The sequence below is a fragment of the Odontesthes bonariensis genome, chromosome 5, assembly GCF_027942865.1.
Source record: "Odontesthes bonariensis isolate fOdoBon6 chromosome 5, fOdoBon6.hap1, whole genome shotgun sequence".
Classification (NCBI taxonomy): Eukaryota; Metazoa; Chordata; class Actinopteri; order Atheriniformes; family Atherinopsidae; genus Odontesthes; species Odontesthes bonariensis.
In genome coordinates, this window is record NC_134510.1 from 9130057 (window position 1) to 9150975 (window position 20919).

At 39.7% G+C, this 20919-nt stretch overlaps 1 protein-coding gene across 13 annotated transcripts in view; it reads right to left on the reverse strand.

Moving 5' to 3' along the window:
- The window catches only part of ubr5 (ubiquitin protein ligase E3 component n-recognin 5), a 42479-nt gene extending 22722 nt beyond the window's left edge, over positions 1-19757 (reverse strand). For 11 of the 13 annotated variants that reach the window (XM_075464783.1, XM_075464784.1, XM_075464785.1 and 8 more), the window contains exons 1-24: positions 19520-19757; positions 11948-11992; positions 11770-11851; positions 11067-11143; positions 8913-9032; positions 8158-8446; positions 7827-7986; positions 7433-7582; positions 6510-6721; positions 6219-6335; positions 5939-6049; positions 5647-5801; positions 5279-5396; positions 4950-5134; positions 4645-4754; positions 3936-4048; positions 2463-2612; positions 2217-2328; positions 1958-2112; positions 1647-1844; positions 1320-1530; positions 971-1097; positions 637-788; positions 436-531 (exon numbers count right to left, since the gene is read on the reverse strand). In XM_075464783.1, coding sequence (XP_075320898.1) covers positions 436-531; positions 637-788; positions 971-1097; positions 1320-1530; positions 1647-1844; positions 1958-2112; positions 2217-2328; positions 2463-2612; positions 3936-4048; positions 4645-4754; positions 4950-5134; positions 5279-5396; positions 5647-5801; positions 5939-6049; positions 6219-6335; positions 6510-6721; positions 7433-7582; positions 7827-7986; positions 8158-8446; positions 8913-9032; positions 11067-11143; positions 11770-11851; positions 11948-11992; positions 19520-19581 — 3307 coding nt within the window. In that variant the 5' untranslated portion in view covers positions 19582-19757. The remainder of the gene's footprint in view (positions 1-435; positions 532-636; positions 789-970; positions 1098-1319; positions 1531-1646; positions 1845-1957; positions 2113-2216; positions 2329-2462; positions 2613-3935; positions 4049-4644; positions 4755-4949; positions 5135-5278; positions 5397-5646; positions 5802-5938; positions 6050-6218; positions 6336-6509; positions 6722-7432; positions 7583-7826; positions 7987-8157; positions 8447-8912; positions 9033-11066; positions 11144-11769; positions 11852-11947; positions 11993-19519) is intronic. The other 2 variants (XM_075464779.1, XM_075464789.1) reach the window with 2 other exon arrangements.
- Positions 19758-20919: the final 1162 nt, after the last annotated feature.

Sequence of the window (20919 nt, forward strand, 5' to 3'; positions counted from 1 at the left end):
AACAGGCTCAAACCTGACAAGGTAGAGATGTTGGTTTTCATCGAGAAAAACGTACATTTCCTTCTGTGAAGCCAGAGGAGGAGAGTAAGAATTAGGAGTGCAGTTTTATTTGCTTATTTGTTTACATGCCTGCCAGGTATTTCAAGTTGAGCTGCTGCTAGTTTTTATATTAGACTTGATTACTATTTTTGTTCAAGCTACCTCACAGAATGCTCTGTTTATAAGTGTTAAATGATAAAATAATTAAAAAAAAAAAAATCAGGGACATCCTGGATCTGTTTATTCGCCGTTCTTCATTTTTTTTATGTACTGTAGAAGTTTTGGATCGGGACTCGGTATCGGCAGATACTCAAAATCAAATGACTGAGGCAAAAAAAAAAAAACCTGATCGGGACATCCCTACTTCAAGTAACGCATAATGAAGATGCTGTGTACCTGGTATGGTGGAGGTGCTGGGTCCCTGGCTGGTACCAGTGGAGGCAGTGGTGAGTGAACCAACAGCTGGTGCTAGAATGAAGTCAATGTCTCCGTCTGTTGATTAAATAATTACAGTTTGCATTATTACTAAAATGACAAATCTCCACACGGCTGTAAACGTGTTTCACCAACTATGCAGTCTTGTTCTGATCTACTAACCAGGGTCCATTGGTGGAGGGTCAGGGACCCAACTGGGTGGGGCAATGGGTGGGGAAACAGGGTCCTGATGGTCACTGGACGATGGGCCAGACTCGTGACGACCAAGACCTGCTGCCCTTAAAGACCTCCGCATCATCTCTCTTAGACGAAGCCTGTTGACAGCACAGAAAATGACCTCAACAATCTTGCTCATGTTTCCATTTTACTAAAGAAACTGTTCCCTAAAAATGGACAGCAGGCAAACTCCTCCCTCGTATTATGCCTTGCACAATCATGACATTTTCTGCATTAATTTTTTCTTGTACCACAAAACACAATCTAACTGGTAATTTACCCTCTGCTACTGGAGGAGCCAGTCCTATTTCCAGAACTGTTGCTTGAAACCACAGAGATGGCATTGGCAATCGCCTCTACAGCAGACAGACGCTCTGCAAATGTGTTTCTCTCCGACCTTTCAGCCTCTGAAATGAAACAACTTGGTCATTTAAAATTGAGAGAAGTCAACAAGAAGCAGGCAATCAGTACACTGGGACATATTTTAAGCACAAATATGCTGTTAAAAGTTAATCTTTTCCACAACTTTCTTCTTTTCTGCCTTTTTAAAAAAAAAATCTAATAAAAAAGGCAAATAATCAAAAATACAGATAAAGCATAAGTCACAGACATCCAAATCTGACACTAACCTTCCTCCTCTTTGGTTTCCTTGTTACTAACGGGGAAGCAGACAGAAACGGCAGCATGCAGGATGTTACGGTTTCCATCACATCGGTGGCCAAGAAGTGCTCCAAGCGCCTGGCTGCCCTGATCCAAAAGGAAGGCCTGCTCAAGGTTCACCAGATACTGCCGACAAGCTTCGTAGTCACAACGCAGAACATGCTGCATCAGCGTCTGTTTCTGAAAACAGCAAAGAGCCTCCGTGATTACTTCTAATAATCATTTAGACATCATCTGTCATTGAGCTATTAGGAAGTCTTGTTTTTTATAGTCTGGATTTATGAGATTATATCTACCTCGACAGCCATAATTATAATAGCAGCTTTCTTTTTAATCGTGGAGTTAGACGGGAGATTGACTAGAGAGTGAACCCCCATTCCCAGGCTGTTAATGGGTGGCAGGTCCAACCAATCAGGATCTCGAATCCCACCCATGCAGTCTTTGGCCATAGGGTAGATTGTGCCATTTCCATCTCTAAGGATGATGGGAGACTCCTGGAGGGGGAAAAAAATAAAAAATATATTCAAATTTTAGGCTTAGCTTCCAGTTAATTAGTCAGTCAGTTAAAACTGCAGAAATGCTGCAGCTCCTGAGGAGGCCTTCTCACCTGTCCTGCAGTGAAGATGGCCACATTGCGCTCACTCTGCCCCAGGAAAGCCAGGTTACTAGTAGGAAAGTTATTCTCCTGCTCAGCTTTGCCTGTGGCCAGGTCAAAGATACAGTATCTTACCCAGTTACCAGTTTTCAGCACTGCGTGGACTCCTGGAAGATGGACAGATATATTCAATATTTGGGAAAAATTCTGCACTGAATTGTAAAACAAGATAAACTGACCATCAACTGACACTTCTTTTTAAAAGACTCACCTTTGGAGTCAACATTTACAGCAAGAATTTCTGCCTTCTCTGGAATACAGAGCTTTTTAGGTGTTCGCTGAAAACAATCTGGAACCTTAGGAGTTCCGCCAGTTTTGACCACCTGTCAAACAGATCGATGGAGAAGACAACCAAAATGAAAAGGAATGGAAGCCGGACAAATGCTCCATTTCAATTATATTTCAAATACTGAGATAAAGACAAGCAATGTTCAACTTTGGACTTTCATGCACCTACCTGTAGTTCATCTATTCTGAGGAGCCTACAGTCCTGCAACAGCGATGACGGGTCTGAGTCAGTGGGAGCCGCCGCACTGCTCTGATTGGTCATGCTGCTTGATGTTCCAGGAAACTTCACCGCAACATACGCACCATCCACTTTAAGCACCTAGAGGGTCATTTGAAGGTTATACATTTTGAAAACGTTCCCATTACACCAAACAATCTGTAAGCAAGGGACACAAACTTAATTATTTTCCCATTTCGAGAAATGACTACATCTGTAGAGTTCTGTCTTCTATCCATGAATGCTGAAAAACCTTACAAATTTGTCCAATTAATGCAACTTTCCTGTGAATTTGACCAATTACTGTGTTTCGTTGCCATGCCTCCAGAATGATGTCACTGCTTTCCTGTCAAAGGTTGAGTCAGATTTTCACATGCACATCCACAATCTCCAATTATTCAGTCCTAAACTGCTGTATCTCTCATCCAGCCTCTGGGGTACATCAATAGTAAGTAAAAGTGCAGCCAGCGAAGAGCCAGTGGAGGAAAAAGTCTTGCAACGTTTAGCTGTTATTAAAGATTATGCTCCCCGTCCTTGTCCTGCTGTCAGAGCTGCATTTTCTGATCAGATTTCATCAGTTTTGACGTAGCAGCTGCTTAACTCATGCCAACTTAGCAGCAGCTGATTTACAGGTCAGGGACACAGTGAATAATCTGTAAACATGGCAAATTTACAGGAGGTGAATATTTCAAGTGTGATTGTATCTTCAGAGTTATGGTGGTAAAACACAGAACTGTGCCTGTGATTTCTGACCATGTTGCATTCATTAGCTGGATTGGACTGAATTGGATTGGAGTTGTGGGGAAATCTGGAATGTGTTAAGATTAAATGAACTTGACCTTGGATCACACACTCGCATGTATGCTGAATCTTGTTCAAATAAACACGAAACCCCTCATTTTTTGCTTTGTTTACGCAATTAATAGAGAAATAAAGCGCTGATGAATACCTGTGAGACTAATTAGTTCTGAAGTGTTCTGTGTGGTAAACATGTTGAGAGGCATCCCAGTCCATTTGTTGCCATGTTCTATACAGTTCAGCTTCTCAATGTTCTCTTTTCAGTTCTTACAATAACAGAAAAAAGAAAACAGATTTGTCACTGTTGACATCCAATGTTCAGTGCAAATGTTTGTTTTTTTTGTTTTTTTTATTCTGTACTTGCTGTAGAGTTTGAGCTGCAAAAACATTTTCCTTCACGGTGTAAAATTCCTCCAGAAGCACTTACTCAGAAACAAATGAAGCATAGATTGCTCAACTTAATGTTTTTAATGAATGGGGGAAAAAAAACAAACAGGAAAAAAAAATGTAGTGAAGAGAAAAGTGCCATAAATTCAAGCTTTGTAGGCTGCAACAATTATGTAAAAAGCCAACAAAGTCCAGGAAGGACAGAAATATAAATTACATCTTTGTTTTAGATCCACCCACCTTTCCCACGGGAACGTTCTTAACATCCTCCACAAAGACCACCTCCCTGAGAGGCCACTGCTCCTCATTCACCTTCTCTTCTTCTTTTGGAGCTGGGGTAGAACGCCTTCGCTCTGCAAGCATTACAGTGTATTACCTTTTATTTACCATATGTTGTATAGTGACATACATTTAAGAATTAGAAATGGCTTTAAGGCACTTTAATGCTCCCTGTAACAGCAGGCAGAAGCACAAACCCTCCACCCCTGACTAATCACAAATAGACTTGCGACAGGATAAATCAGGGACAGATAATGAATAGAAGGAACTGTTAAAGGCATCAAATTAAACTGCTAATTAGAGCTGTAAATATATATTGCTGAAGAGATTATAAAAAACAAGTGTGAGGACCAAGGACAAATAATTATCACACTGACAGTGTGCCATATGGTTCATATGATAAGAAGTTGTAAGAAGGCAGCCAAATGTACCAAAGTATATGCAGCAAGCGGGCTACATTTCCTTCACAGGAAAACAGGCAGAGAAAAAAAAAAGCCTGTGCACCATCTGCTTCAAAGTCAAAGGACTAATGAAAGCAGAGTGACTATCAGAATCAGAATCAGAATCTATGAAATTGGTTCTGTGCCTGTGAGATAGGAAAGTCGAGACTCGAGAGCTGTTGAGAGCAAATAGTTAAGATGGAAACACGGCATGAGGAGAAGAGACGTACTGTAGGGCAGCGAGGCACTGCTAGCAATGGAAGAGGTATCACTGCAGGTAGATGCTGGGGAGGGAGGAGGACCCATCTCAGTCTTCACCAGCTCTGGCTTGCTTTCCATCCTATGGGTTAAAATGGATAGAAATGCATACACAGGTTTTTACTTTTGAATTCATGAGCTTAACATGAAAAATAAATCTGGGCAACCAAGCCCGTATTTCATGTTACAAATGACTAAAGGATATCAAGACTGACAACTGAGCTTTTCCAATAATAAACAAATTAAATTAAATAAAAAAAAAAAAAAAGAGACTAACTTGATTTCCTGGGTCTTAGTAGTCTTCTCCATGTTCTTGAGACTCTCTGGAGAGCGCAGCTGGAACCTGCAGCTGTCGTTCATGTTCCAAACAGACTCCAAGAGAACGCCTACTTTGGGAATTCCGGCACTGACAGAAAAGGCCACGGCACCGGCATGGTAGAGGGGGTTATTCCTCAAGCATACCTAAAAAAGAATCCCATAAATTTATCAATATGTTTATTTTACACTAACTGCAAGATTTACACTGGCCTTGTACCAGTTATCAACAAATATCATTTTGCAAACAAGTAAGCAAGCTTAAAATAGTGCAAACTCCATTTTTCTTACCTGTGTTCCCACAGTGATGTTGGGTATTGAGGAGATGCCAGCACTGGACTTTGGCTTTTTGTTCTTGGCTCTGGCCTTCTCAAGCATCTTCTTCCTTTGACTAAAAGGCACAACACCCCTACAGAAAGAAGAAAGCAGTAAACTGTTACTAACATTTGAATCTTCCCCTTCAGATCACATACAACAGTCTCACTTTCACATGACCAAGTCATCACTTTCGAACAGTCTTTTAATGATTAGCTTGTTTGTTTTAAAACTAGGTAAAAACAAACCAATTTACATGCTGTCAATGAATATGAGCAACACTATAAAGAATTTTATTCCCATTCAGTTTATATAGTGTCACCAACAACAGATTCTATTCTCACCACCAGTAGAGGCTATTCTCCAGCTGTGCACACGTATAAAGTGCACAGCAGTGAAGGGACACCATGCGTTCCCCCTGCAGCTCAGGGAAAGCCTGAGCGCTGTGCTCCAGCTTAGAGGCCACAGTGCTCAGTGTATCATCCACCCATGTGGCCACCTTCAAAATACACACAAACATTAATTAAAGAACAGGTCATTAAAAATCAATTAGTAATGTCAGGTTACAGTCAAGTACAGTCTCAAGGCTGCACAAACAATCTTGTCGATGTTATTATGTGAACAGGAACAATCTACCTTATTGGTTTCTGTAGCTACAGTGGCTCTGATGCTGTTGGCAGAGAGTAAGGTGATCTTCTCATTGGCCAGGCCCAGGAAGGATACACGAGGGTGGTGAATGGAAGGATTCTTATGTGACAAATAGCAGAAGTTAGAAATATAAGGTCTCTAACATGTAATAAACCCACGAGTAACTTAACAGCCTCAATACAATAAGAAATAGATGATATTTGTGTTGCTTTAAAGTTGCATTTCACATTTAATTGGAAGTTCCATTCAGATTATTTGAATATTCCACCTGTGCATTCCTGTATGGTTCAGGTTCATTCCACTTCCATTGATAAAGCTCTCCTTTGGAGCTCACAGCTACCAGCTCTGAGAACATAGCTCCAATGCTTACAAACTTCACACCATCCTAAAAAGGGAATTGGAGGTATCAAAAAAAGTCAGATGAAGGCAAAATGTCTGCTGAGCTGAACAGAAATCCAATCGCGTTGTAGACACATGGAGGAAATAAAATAAAATCCAGTCTTCACTTGCTATGTAATCTTCAGTAAACTTCTGTATTTTTTTATTCAACTTGTCTAACCTTGTCAGGCCACCACTGGAGCTCCTCTCCCAGGGAGACGGGGCTCTGCACTGGAATGCTCTTCTTGTCGAGGCTTGGCTCACCTTCGCGGCTGGTGGACCCTCGCTCCGTATCAAAAGAAGCCCCATCAAGCCACCGGCGCTCACGTAACCTCAATACAGACTCACGTTCACGCAACAGCTCTGAGTCACGCTCTAAGGGAAGAAGGAGAACTGGTATGCAATAAGGTCACACCAGTGGGATAGAAGTAAGCCACTCTCTGGGAAAGACCCGTCAACATAGTTTTAAGAATTGAGAGAGAAAGTTCCTTTAGAATCATTGTAATGCAAATCAATCAATTGCAGTTCTGTGTGGGAGTCTAAAATATACTGTGGGTGAGTCACTTTGCACGCTCATATGTTAAAATGTGAGGTAGAAGAGGAAGTGGATAAAGAGAAAGAAAGCATGCATATGGGTGGAAAATAGCCGAAGTAGGTTTTTAAATTAGACTGCCTTAAAGGGTCCCTGTTAAGACAGGTGGGCCGAGCGGGCCTTTCTCAGAGAGCTCACAGTATGTACTACAGCCATGCAGCACACAACACCAAACATTTCTCATATAAATTCAGCTCAACGACTTTGATTAAGAAAAATATCAAACTAAAAACATTTCTCTTAACAACAATTCTGTCAATACCTACACCTTAGTTGATAATCAGTAATGTTCTGCATTACATCTACAGTTGTAAAAAAAAAAGATATCAGAAACAGGCAGTTACATTATTTATTCCAATCATATCAGTCATCTACACAACAATACTTAAAAAGTGCCTTGATTTCTGACCGTTTTGTCTCCTGAAGTCATCCCCACAAAGAAAAGCCATCACCAGTGCCACCAAAGTCTACCTGCCTTTCTTTCATTAGTAAGTAGTGAGCTGCTGAGTTACCTCTGGAGGATCCAAGGCGAGAGAGTGAGGAGCGTCTAAAAGAGGGGTAGCCAAAGTAGCTGATATCCTCAGAGAACATGGCATCAGCGTCAATGATGACGCTCGGGTGGGCTGAGTGAATGTCTGCATCCAACAGGGACATTAAGTCCTCTGCATGGGGTAATAAATACAAAATAAGTTGTTAGAGTGAACTATAAAAAACACAAATAGTCTCATTATGATCATGTTGTATGCTGACTAGACTATAACATTTATCATAATCAAATCATCCATATTATTTGCTACAAACCTGGCTGTGTTTACAATGTGTTGCATTTGTGCTAATACTGAATTTATTTAATGTTATGAAGAAATTTATTGTGAAGAAGTAATTTCTCTACATCTTTTTACACACCTCCAGGGAGGTAGGACTCGCTGGCTGTGTCATCTCCATCATCTCCATCCTCATCATCCCGGCTCAGAAGGTTGTTTACAGCCAGGTTGACATCTAGGTTAGTCCTTTGGAGTTCCCTGATGATCACACTCCTCGACTTCCCCTGAAGGACTACCTGGGCCTGGGGAACAGTACAAAGAAATTAAAGAAGATAACACCCTTCTGTTATATTCATTTGCAAGAAAATATGCAATGTTAATTTATGTGTGGGTAAAAGGTTTATAAAAAAAAAAAAAAAAAGCAAAAATAGTGCAACTAAAGAGGAGGGGTACAGAGAATGAGAATGAGGCACCTGGGTAATAAGTTCCTCAGGGATGACTGATGCTGGTATGACTGGCTGAGGCTGGCTACCCAGAAGCCCTGAGCCACGATCCCTTCCAGTACGGATCACCCTGGTCTGGCGACGGGAATCGCGAGCCGCTGTTGATGACCTGCCTGACGTGCCGCCGCCCCCTCCTCCTCCTCCTCCACTGCCGCCGCCGCCTCCTCCACTGCTACCACTTCCTGCTCCACCTCCTCCTGCTCCTCCTCCACTTCCACTTCCTCCACTGCCTCCATTTACACCAGAGCTCCAGCGACTCCTATCACATACAATGTAAAACCATGCTCAGACATAACAGCCGAAGATACCATCTGACTGAAAGAGCAGACTCAAATACACACTATGGGATTCAGGCTTTGTGACAGCAGGGGCAGGACATTCCAGACTGATGGTTTTACATCAGTAGTATTTATAGGAAAAAATAAATGAAGTGGTTGACCTTTTCCTAACTGATATGGTAAGATGTACAAACAAGCTTTAATACAGCACAGTACACAGGTACAGTGATAAAATGTTTACATTTAGATATGGAATGTTGAAATAGTGTGATTTGCATAATTATACATTATGTCTTACAGCACCTAAAAGAAATGCTCTCTCTTAAGAATGTGTAGTACTGAACCCTGTGGGCAATACCTCGCTAACCCACTGCTGTGTCACTGCTGTGCTCAATAAACTGAGCTTTCACAGAAACATTTCTCTCCGTCAGCCCTGCCAGAACTTACCCAAGGGTGTTGCCTGCCAGTCTGCCCAGTGTGTCAGAACCAGACAGGAACCAGGGTGGATCACTGGTCCTGCCTGGTCTGGAGCTCCTTCCTGTCCCTGAACCACTGCTCAACTTTGAACTGGAAACAAAAGATGGGAGATCAGTTACAAACCTACAGAGGTCCAAAAGGGACTGAAAAGAGTATAAATATATTAAAAAGGAAAAAAGATCATTTACTCCTGGGTTAACGGAAACTAAATGTACCCAGGTATTTGTTCAATTATACCACTTGGTTCAGGATTGATTTTCTATCAGTTTTACAGAAATAGGAGGGGTATTTTGGAGACTAGCATGGCAACACCCTTGGGAATCAGAATTGGCTGCAGCTCATTCCTCTTTCACGACTTTCCTTTTTCAAAAGTTCTTGGGTTTTTAGGGCTGCGACTGCTTTCTGCCATTTCAAGAGTTTAGCCAAAGGCAGTTTGTTGCAATCATTTTTTTTCAATCATGTGTTCCAAGTAGGAAAATGGTTTAAATTGTGTTTTGCTGCAGCAAGGGAAGTAAACTATGACAAATTGGTAAAGTTTCATGTAACAGAGATAAACATTACATTTTAGGGGGGGAGGGGGCAAGCAGCAAAAACAAAAATCAATACAATCCCCATTGATACCATATTGTGACAGATGGCAATGGGATACATAATCAGATTCTAAATCATTCAGATACAAAATAAAGAAACAGCTAATTCAAACCAATAGTGAACAAGCTGACAGTCAGGGTTCCATTCAGTAAAGCAAATCTGAAATAATCTTTTGAACAGATAAAAAAAAGAACTGAGTTAAGACACATTTCCATAAACTGGTTTAAGGTGAATATGCTTTGCAGTGTCACCAGAGGGTTGCGTTGTTGGCCATATCACTGGAAGTTGTAAATCAACAGAAAAAGTTGTCCTAACCAGAAACTAAAGCTCTTACCTTAAGATAAAGAAACATTTAAAAAATATTGGAATGGACATCCAAAATTTTAAAAATGACTTTCATCTCTGGAAATATCTGGGATATTAGAACATAATCTAGGAAGATGCAATTTGGTATTGTTAGCTCTGGAAGCAGCTAGTGAATCATGTCATCTATTTGCCAGCTCATACACAATTAGCTAAGTTTTTTTCCCCCCATTCTCCCTAATGTGCATCAAATCTTCTTCTAAACAGGCAAAAGCCATATTAGTGGAAGATTCTCTTACATTTTCTAAATGTGCATCAAAAACAGCAAAGGAAACCCAGCTACGACCCACCAAACCTGTTACAATTCAAAATAGAAGAGCATTGGCCTTTTTTTGTTTTGTTTTGTATTCAGTAAGCTGTCCAACCTGCTAAAGAGAACCAGTGGTACCCTCTTAAAAGAAAAAAAGGTTTGAAAGTCAGCGTATTTGTTTAAGTTTGAGGCATGGAACAAAACATATCTGCTGCAGAGAAGTTAGGAGCTCCTCAACCTTTTACAGCCCGATTTACTTGCATATTTTGCTGCTAGTACTTAAAATCGCTGTTGATTGTTCTGCTGGCAGGACATCAACACCTATAAATGAGATATTCTCCAAAAATACATCCTCACAGCCAACACAAAACAAAGCAGGCAGTGAAAAGTACTTTTATGAAAGAAAGAGTTATGGAATACAGCACACAACTGAACAGCCACAAAAGCAACTTTCTTTCTCAAAAAAAAAAAAATAAATAAATAAATTGACTGCCTTGGTTATCTGGTGTCATGTGTTAGAAAAGCTATATATCTATATTGGAGAAACAACTAAATCCCAAATTATACTTATATTAAATATATAATCTCAGCAAACAAAATACTTATAGCTTCCGACAGTCCAAAAAAATAAAATATCTGTAGTGTACTCTAAACACATACACTTCTCCTGCTAGATGAATACCAATTGTGGCAAAAAGCCATTGTTTAATTCTACAAATGACACCATTTCCAAAGGTGTCATAATCTGAAAAAAAGAGCACAAATGCTGCATTGAATTCGAATCACACCAAACAGGATCGGTAGGCCTGCACATGCTCAGTGTGTCCAGAATTAGACATCTCCACAAGCAATCTGTTTTCCAATTCCCTGCCAAAGCTAAAACAAGTTTCCAGGACAGATCCCATCATAAAGTCTCTCACCCATCGCTGCCATCCGGTTTGCCGAGCTCCAGGCGATCAGGCTGGACAGCAAAGCTAATTCTGCACACTCGTCCATCCTTAAAGAGATGCATGTATCATTTCATATCAATGTTACACAGTTAAAGAGGAAAATGTTGTACTGTGATGTCAAGTCAGGTTAATGAATTTATTGAAAAACAAAACAAAAAAAACTGTTTAATCCTGTCACTTTCTCAAACATAACTTAACTTTGCTCTCCGTCACAATGCACAATTAAACTACCGCAGTTCACAGAGATATTACCAACTAAAAGAAATAATTCCACCATGTCACCCCATTAGACACAAACTATTGTGCTTGGCGTTTATGTAATTGTAGTGTAAAGAATGAAGCCTCACCATCTGACACTGTACTACAACTCAGCATGCTTCCACCCACATGCACTAGAGTACTGATGATTGAATAAACAAGCTGAGGTTAGTTACTACAAACCTCTTTACTGTGTCCATGCCCTTGTTTAAACTGAATTATCCAAGCAGTGGTGGTATCCCTTAAAAAAACACTCCCAAAAAATTCAATCTAGTCTACATGTTACATTGCTACAACCAAAAAGTAAAAGCAAAGCATTTTCAAGCTAAGCTGCTTGTTATTTGATAACAGCGACATAACAGATAATGAGCAACAAGATCCCCAATGCTAATCATACAATGTTTCAAAGCATTACCTCAAGGAGAAATCCAGCATGGTTTGGACCAACAACACACTGTTTTAGGGCGGCCTGCTCAAGCAAACTAAGATGTGGATGACTGCGTAAAGGAGAAGAAAAGCAAAAAAATATTTAATCAAATTTAATACAACTAATAATACGAGCAGAACAAACTTAAATGTTGAGACAAACTCACCTGTTATAGCTGTATTTGTTGAGTTTCTCTGAGACTTCGCGTAGCCTGAAAAAGAAAGAAAGAAACTATATTAAAGCATGAAGTAAGACCAAGTAAAGACTACAGAACTACTAGTAAAAATTAGGGATGTTAACCGATGACCATATGACCGATGGTTGACCGAATCAACGCCGTCCGGTTAGAATTTTTCTGCCGTCGGTTTAAAAAAAAAAAAAAAAAAAAAACTCACTATATCTTTAGAAATGTTATGTGAGCATGAACCATCCCACGATGGAAGAACAACCGCAGCAGAGCTCACGTAGAGCCCTCCTCAGAGGTCCTCTCTTACACCGGTTGCAACTTGTACGCTGTACATGACGGGTCCTGTCTGCGCAGTTAAAAAAAAAATAATAATAAAAAAATAAAATAAAAAAAAAATAAAATAAAAAAAATCGCCACTATTAACCTAAATAAAGCCAATGTGGCTGCGTGTGGACTACAACATAATAATAATTGTAACACTGTAATGGCAAAAGACATAAGACCAACTTAGCCTACTTGTTGTGATATATTCATCTGTACTTAAATAGCATGACGACAGGAACTTATTGCAAAGGATTTTGTGCAGCATAGGCTGCGCCACAGAGGCTGTTGGCATTCGGTAAGTTTTTTTTTTTTTTTAACAAAGTCATTGGTTAACCTACTTTCCTGTAACACCGCCAAATGCACCGTTCTCTGTTTGTGACTTTGTAACGGGGGCTTTTAACAGCCCGAGTTCGGTGCCGCGTTTGATTCGTGTTTAAAAAGTACAGTGACTGGAAGGGCGCCGTTGCGCGTAATGTGTGGCTGTGCGTGTCTGCGCAGGCACAGCAATTATTTTTCTACCCAAAACCCTTATTCCTCCACAAGTACGCCTAGAACTAGTGGTCAATGATTGGGGAAAATGTATAATACCAAGGGCACGAACCAACATTAATTGTGTGGTGGGAGCCTAACCAGTCGGCAGAGAAAGACGCGCGACAGGACACAGATATCATCAATGGCACTTATAGAATTTTCGGTGACCGACTTTAATCGACTAATGAGGCTCAGTGGTCGGTCAAGACTTTTTTTAAATTTCGACATCCCTAGTAAAAATGCAGTGCTGCGAGAACACTTGAAACAAACACTGAGTTTCTCAACTTCAGCTCTCCTGAACATAGTTTTTGGAGCTTTAAACCCTCTGTGGCGGGGGACTCAAATGCACCTACAATAACACGTCAATATACAATAGTTGGAAACCTTAATCAGATTCAGGTAATTGAGGAGCCGTTACTTACAGTTTTGCCAAAGTCAAATCAAGCTTATTTGCAAACTCGGAAAACATGCGACTTCTGGAAATGTACAATTTGGAAATCGTCCTCTGGCATTTCAGACGAGGCTAGATCCATCCTAGAGATGCACTGGGTTCTCTTGGCCGATTCCCCTTTTCATTTTCGACAAGTTTATTAATAAAAACTATGACAGCGTACACAAAACATTTTGCAGCTATACAAAATGCACAATGAAACGTTTTCCTCAAAGAAACACTTCTAAGAATAAAGTATTTGCAGATTGAAGAACAGAGCTGCTTTTTTTTTTTCTTTTTTTGTACAAATAAAATCAAAACAGAAAATTAACTGTAGCAGATTTCTTTAAAGCTGTACCGGCTGTACATAGTTATTTGTCCAGAGTTGGCATGTGTGTTTTAACAAGCTTCTGTTAATGACTTTTTGATGCAGGAAGTCCAAATATTGAAAAAACATTGATTAAATTCCTGTGCAGCTAGCTTTCTATGTGCACTTATCTCCTGACCACCAAATAACTCTGACTTCGAAACCATTTGCATGTTTTTCTTAACTTGCAGTAAGGAGCTTCCACGCAGATGTCAACAACTTGTTTGTCTGGGTCTTGAAAGTCAGTCCATAATAAGATTTAAATCAATATTTTAATACTCAATTTTAAGTTGCATATTAGCAAAGGTACAGGAGAACAGCAAAAAATACATTTGCTTGAGGAGATTTTTGCCTGTTTTTGAGAAATAGCCAACATGTGGCAGGGTACATGAAAGCTCCTGAACTTATAAAACTATAAAAGTTCCAGTGTAGCAAATGTGTTTAGGACTGGTCAATGAATCATGAGCTCTTTTTCCTTTGAGAGAATAAGCACCATCGGGTGTAAATGTTGATGTCTGGACACATAAAATCCAGAAATGAAGCATCCTCTGTAAAAACATGGCCACCTGTTCAGCTGTATATGGTGTCAAAAACTGCCAATCCTTGTCACTAAGTCAGGAGTAATTCACTACGGTCACAGGTCTGCACTTGTAATATAAGAGCTCTGCGACAGGGATCGATTCACAAAGTGCATGACCAAACTGCAAACCTGGAAGAAAAAACAACTACCCAGCTGAAAAGAATTCCTGAAAAACTCGCTCAATTTTTCTAACATCAATGGCCAAGACAACAGGTTTTGTGTGTACCTTCTTTGTATTTCCTGTTAATTACTACTTTGTTTATTGCAGCTATGTGTAATGTAGCCAATACCTCCACCTGCTGATGACACCAGGCGGCCTGGTTTAGTCACTCCAAACCAAGTAATTTCAACAAGCGTGATATGCATTCGCTGAGAAACACCATTTTGAAATTTCGTTCTCAACTAAAAGGAAAGCTATCTTGTGTGACTGTACTCATGAAACCTGGAATATGATGCAGATCATCGTGCAGCTCCTGTGGCAAGGATTGAGTGTATCTATGAAATAGTATGCATGACTGATGGGACTCTCACCAGTACTTATCGGCCTAGATGAAAACCAGCTGAACTGTGTGGATTGATGGGTGCATCTGTAATCCAGACTCTTGACTTTCTTAAAATATTTATAGTCTAGTTTTAACTTGTACGCATCTGGCCATGTGCGTCTGACTTTCAGTGCTGGTAAAGTAAGATGACAGCTTGAATGAGCCATGTCAAATGCCCTTACTTGCAAGTGACTAATAATCAATGTTGGAGCAAACTGAAAAATGGTCACCATTTCTTATCCAATGTACCCTTTGTTTGTATATGAAGTAAAACTCCCATGAAGCAGTCAGACACTGATTTGGTAATCTATTACTACAACAATGGTCAAAGATTTGAGAATTTGGGTCCACTCTGTTATCAGGCATTTTAACTGCTGAGACTTTCTTTTATCCCTTTAACAGACAATATATGTACATTTTAAATTGCTAATTTGACTTCCAGTTTCACTTGTCACTCGTGTCTTTACAAAATGTAAAATTACTCAATGACTAATATTTTGTATAGCCATTGCTGTAAAAGCATCTACTACTTCATGAACAATTCTGGTTCTGAATTACGCATCAACAAAGCTGCTTGGGCTGGGCTGATTGGTGCACTGAGATGATATGTACTGTATCAATTTATTATAGTACTTGAACTTGGATGATATATATATATATATATATAGATGGTAAGCATTGCTGGCATCTTTTATGCCATGTTTTTCCTTCTTATCTTGTAACTCGTGGTGAAAAGAAGTGCACGGGCATTGCCCCCTTCTGAGGAGGAATGACAAAACGCCTTTTTAATGAAAGCTGTCAATCATTTTTTTAAACCTTAACTGAATTTTCTTGCCATCGAAGTAGACATGCGCCAACAGGCAATCTGATTAACCATATGCAACTAAAGATACAAACGGTTTTATGTTCACTGTAAATAAGTGACTTGCTCCTTAATGCAAACTGTTCATGCGCTTTTCCATCTGACAATGCTGACAAGTCCCAATGAGATTGAAAATTATTGATTATTTTTATTTATCTATTTTTTTTTTTTAATTAGCAGGGACAAAGAAAGTTAGTCTCAAGACATCCCCACACTGCATGATTAGAATCCAACTGGTGATTTACAGCAATGAAAACACAATGGGCTGAAAACATGATTAGCTCTAAAATGGAAGTATTCCATGATTAGTCATCCATTCATTCTTTACCACAACAGAAAAGGGATGATTGACATCAGAATCTTTGGCAAGTGACTCGTCAAGAAACGTACAACAACCCCTTAACTCCTTCATAAAAACACCACTTAGGAGTGTGGAGTCGTTATGCAAACTTACTGAGGTATCCGTGATCTGATTAAATGTGATGAATGACATAACGTACATGTTAATGCCAAGTCTATACATAAACCTTTCACATAATGCCCAAGAAAATGAAAAATATTTAAAGCAGGAGAAAATATATTAATTCAGTTCCACAAAGACACAGAGATTAAGCACAGTTTAAATGTAACAACCCTGTGTATACACACATGAACTGTCCGCTTCCTGATTAAATGGGTCGTCAAGGTGAGCAAGCTATCTAAGGCTATGTACACACGTAGCCGGGTATTTTTAAAACCGAATGTTTCCCCCCCTCCGTTTATAAAATAATTTGTATCCACATTACCTCATTTTCGAAAAAAAACACCTTCCATACATAACCGAACATCTGCGTTTTCACCTGTCTTGACAACCCAAATGCATTTGCTGTTTTGCGCAATCTGCCCTCTTCAGCTAAATAATAAAGTGTGCACGCAACTTTTTTGAGCACACTGACAGGTGATCGCATGACAGTGGACTGCCCCTCGATATGAGGACGTAATAATTCCGACAGCGACAGGAGTGAGGAGTACGACTTGGGCGTGTAAAATCAAGGCAGTAAACAGCGCCTGCACAATAATAACCACCACAGTTCTCAAGACATCCATGCTTCTTCAGTAAACAAAGGTCGCACTTTAGACTTTAAAGCAGATTTGTTGTTGTTTTGGCGCATATTGTGACGTTCGAAAACGCAAAACTCCAGTTATCTCTGTCTACACGCAGCTGCATAAACGGAGTTTTCAAAAATCTTCACTTTGCCCGGAGTTTTTAAAAACATTCGTTTACGATGCGTTTTTATGCGTTTTCATGTGGATGACAGGTCCAAACGTAGAAAAATATATTCGTTTTAGCAGATACACGGCTACGTGTGGATGGGGCCTAAAGCCTGGTTTATAGTCGGTAATGCAAGACGCAAAGCAAGATGCAAGAAGAAACGCAAGCCCTTGCGCGGTTGCAAGCCCCCCCTTGCGTGCTTGCCTGTGTCACCTCAATTTTCTAAACTTCACGCAAGACAAGACGCAAGACGCGAGCAGAGCTATAGAGTAGCCACTCTGGACATGAGCACAAGCCACTATCTACATCACATCCGGCGGCGTCTTCATCTTCCGGTTTCATCCCCTAATAAAAGACTGCTGTTTTTTTTTCTTTTTGTAAGTGCATTATGAAGGTCATCTTCTTATTATTATTATTCCTATGCTCCCCCTGGCTATCTTCTTTTTGGCGTTATGATCACATTTGTAAACTGTTATTTTGTTGAATTACTAATAAAGTTATAAAAAAAATTTTAAAAAAAGACCGCTGTTTTCAAACGCCAAGGTAGAAAGTGAAGAAGAAGAAGCATGAATCCCATAGACATAATATATATTATGTCTATGATGAATCCACTCGAAGAGAGACTTGCCGAAGAGGTCCTGGCGGTGAATTTCCTTTCATCGTTGTAGGCTTGTCATTGAAAAAACCCGCTACTCCACCTACTGTCCTGGCGGTGAATTGCCAAGCAGGGCACGCAAGCACCGGCAAAGCTAAATGAAGCATAAACGTCTCGAGGCATTAACACAAGCGCAAGAAGCAAGCGCAAGGGCAGTTAAAAGAAGTACAACTCAGCCTTTAGCCTGTCCCTCAGCTCTGGTGGACATGTCCTCACAATACATGGTACACTAAAACTCCATGGGTCAATCCAAACATTGTGAGAAGGTAGGAGAAAATTGCTCTCAAAGCATCCAGGTCAGCCATACACGAAATTAACCATTAAACAATTAGCACCACTCTAGCAAGCACTTTCCTCAATAAGCCATTTAAGCAGTTTCACAAGAACACAGCAAAAACATGTTCAACATCCATCTGACATCAGGGGAATCCCATTTCCCATTCCACAGTGTTAAACTAATGTATCTCAGGCAGGTCAAACACAGCAGTGGCATGTGGCTGAGTAACACCAACCTGATCTTAATGCCTGTCCAGCTCTTTTAATATGCCAAGCTGAACCAAGCCTTTCACATTTCAGATGGAAGCATTTATTTGCTTTGACAACTGCAAGGTCCCTGAACACTGAGATGGGAGAAGGCGTCTTAGCAGCACATGGTTACTGTAGAGTGGAATGGCATGCATGCCAGGGGATGGTACAGCCATGACCTCTTAAAAGAACCAATGAGCCACAGCACTAAGATGTTTGAGAGGCGTTTCCACTGAGATTCCTCCTAACCAGCAAAGTAAATTGAGCCTCCAAGTCAGCTAGAACAAAGCTGGTCCCCCAGATTTAAGGCAATTCACAAACCACTATTACCCTCCAAACAGTCTGAGCTTCTATCTAGATCTTAATCTCAAAGTCATTCTAAAAGACATTTTGACTTTTCAACCTCTTTGTCTGCAAAAAGAACAGCCCATTAATCAGTTCAATCTCAATGGATGTTATAAATAGCTTTATCATAAATCATATGTTCGACCAAAATACAGGTCCCACACAATACCCTTTACCCAAATAACAGAAACGAATGATCTTTTCACTTGAGAAATAAAACCCCTTAGAGTGAATGTAAAGCATATAATCTCAAGTAAGTACGAATAAATGTGTTGTTAAATGAACTGTGAGTATAAGGTGAAGGCAGTGTTTGAGTAAAGAAATGCTGCGCAATAATGGGCAAACTTAAGAACACGCTTAATGAGCCGTGGCTTTCCCTTATATTAAAGTCGATAACAGGATTAATATGTATGCAATGTATGCATGTAGCTAACTCTGCTTCGCCGCATATTTCAAGATATGCATCTCGGTGCGCAGCACACAATTAAGTCACTTTTTCAGCGGTGTTAGTTATAAACTACGTTATTAAACTTTAAAGGAAAAATCCGCTGGCACAAAGACTCTGAAGTACAAATATTTGGCTTTGTCAAGCGCGTGGTAGCGAATTACCTAGCAAGCTAGCTATGGTAGCTAGCTATCAGTTAGCTGACGTTAGCTCCTTCATTGATCATAATATCAACTAGACGCCCGCAAAACAGACCACGACACAAGTCAGAAGGGTGTATGTATTATGTATATATTAAAACACGTTACTCTAAAGGGTAGCTGAGATATACGACCTATATTCCCCATTCTTCCCCCCATCCCCCAACCCGCATTGTCTATCTCAACTTTGACTGAGAGCCAATCCTTCCAGAGAACCAAGGAAACGTCCTGCTAGTGTTAGCATACGATACACAGTTAACTGGTTAGCATATAGCACGCTACTGACTGTTTAGGTAGCAGCAAGCTAACAAGGACTGTTCAAAATGCCGGGCCTTGTATCAACCACGGAGGGGTCATTTTAATAAATTTAATCCAAATGCAAACCCATGACAGTGTCGACATCGACCACAAATACAACCTCAAATACAATTTAGCGCAGCAAGTCTCTAAATATTTATTTCATTTGTTCTTTTCATGAGCCGTAACAAAATACCTGTCATTGAGCTGATCCTCGGTCCCAGGCAACGGGTGAACAACGAAGTGTATAGATGTCATGGGGTCAATCCAAAATCACACACAGATGCGTGGAATTTATAAAAATAGTTATTCCTTCGACTACTGTATGTATGTGGTTTCACAGGAATCGTTTAATGGCGATAAACCTAGAGTTTGAATCCCATCCTCCTCACCCACATGCCGCCATCTTAACTCTACCAAGCTTCTTCTGTGTGTGTTGATTAGTGCACATGCAACCGCTCCGTTGGTTGGACCTCGAACACAAACAGGAAATGTGTTAAATTGGATAGGTTTGGCTTCAATAAGAAAAAAAAACAAACAAACAAGACTTTTATGACAAAAATGGTACAGTTTCATGAGAAACTCATTGTTTTAACACAGGTCGTCAACTCCATCTTGGTTTGGATACATTTACTGACAAGTTGCGGTATTGTATAGGTAAATTGCCTTTGAAGATAGGCACAGCAAATTGTACAATTTTGCGAGAATATATTTTAAAAGACAAACACAAATAGCTTTCCCAAAGAACAATCCTAATGTAGTTTTTTTTTTTTTGGTCATCTCTCTCTCTCTTTCTCTCTCTACACCACACACACACACACACACACACACACACACACACACACACACACACACACATATATATATATATATATATATATATATATATATATATATATATATATATATATATAAATAACCTTCCATTGAAAACTTGAGTTTAATATCCTGCCAACATTTAAAGTCGGTGAAGCTCACAAATTATTGACCTTCGTGACAAGGAATTCAAAGGTATGAGAGTAAGAAAGGTAAGCTAGAAGGCCAGTTTAAAGATAACTACTTACTTACGTGGTTCTACTTACTTGAAAATAAAACAATTAAAGAATAAAAATGTCCTTAGTTATTCATATAAATTGTTGTCTTTTTCACAATAAAGTTTTGTTTTCTTTTGTTCTTTTCATTTTTTTTTTAAGGGGCTATAGGACTGAAACTGCTGAAGACAGTAGATCAAGCTTGTTTGTCCGCAATGGCTTTACACAAGCGGGTTTGAATTTGGTCGGAAAAACTCTTTACCAGATGATTTCAGGCAAACTTTTAGAAGCGATTCAGGCAAAAGACCCTTAAGTTAACTCACATTGTGATGTAGCAGAATCTATTGTATTTTTTCCATCAGAGCTGATGGTTATTATGTTAATACTAAGAGAAGAAAAACTTCCTTGATCCTTTTATGAGTTTATTGCAAACCAGAAAGAAACCAGAAAGGCCTACTTTTTATACTGCCAAGATTAAACTATTCAATACACCTAAAACGAAATGTTGATACACTTTGTGTTTTTAAGATATGTCTACTTACACCAGCAGGTGGCATGGTTTGTC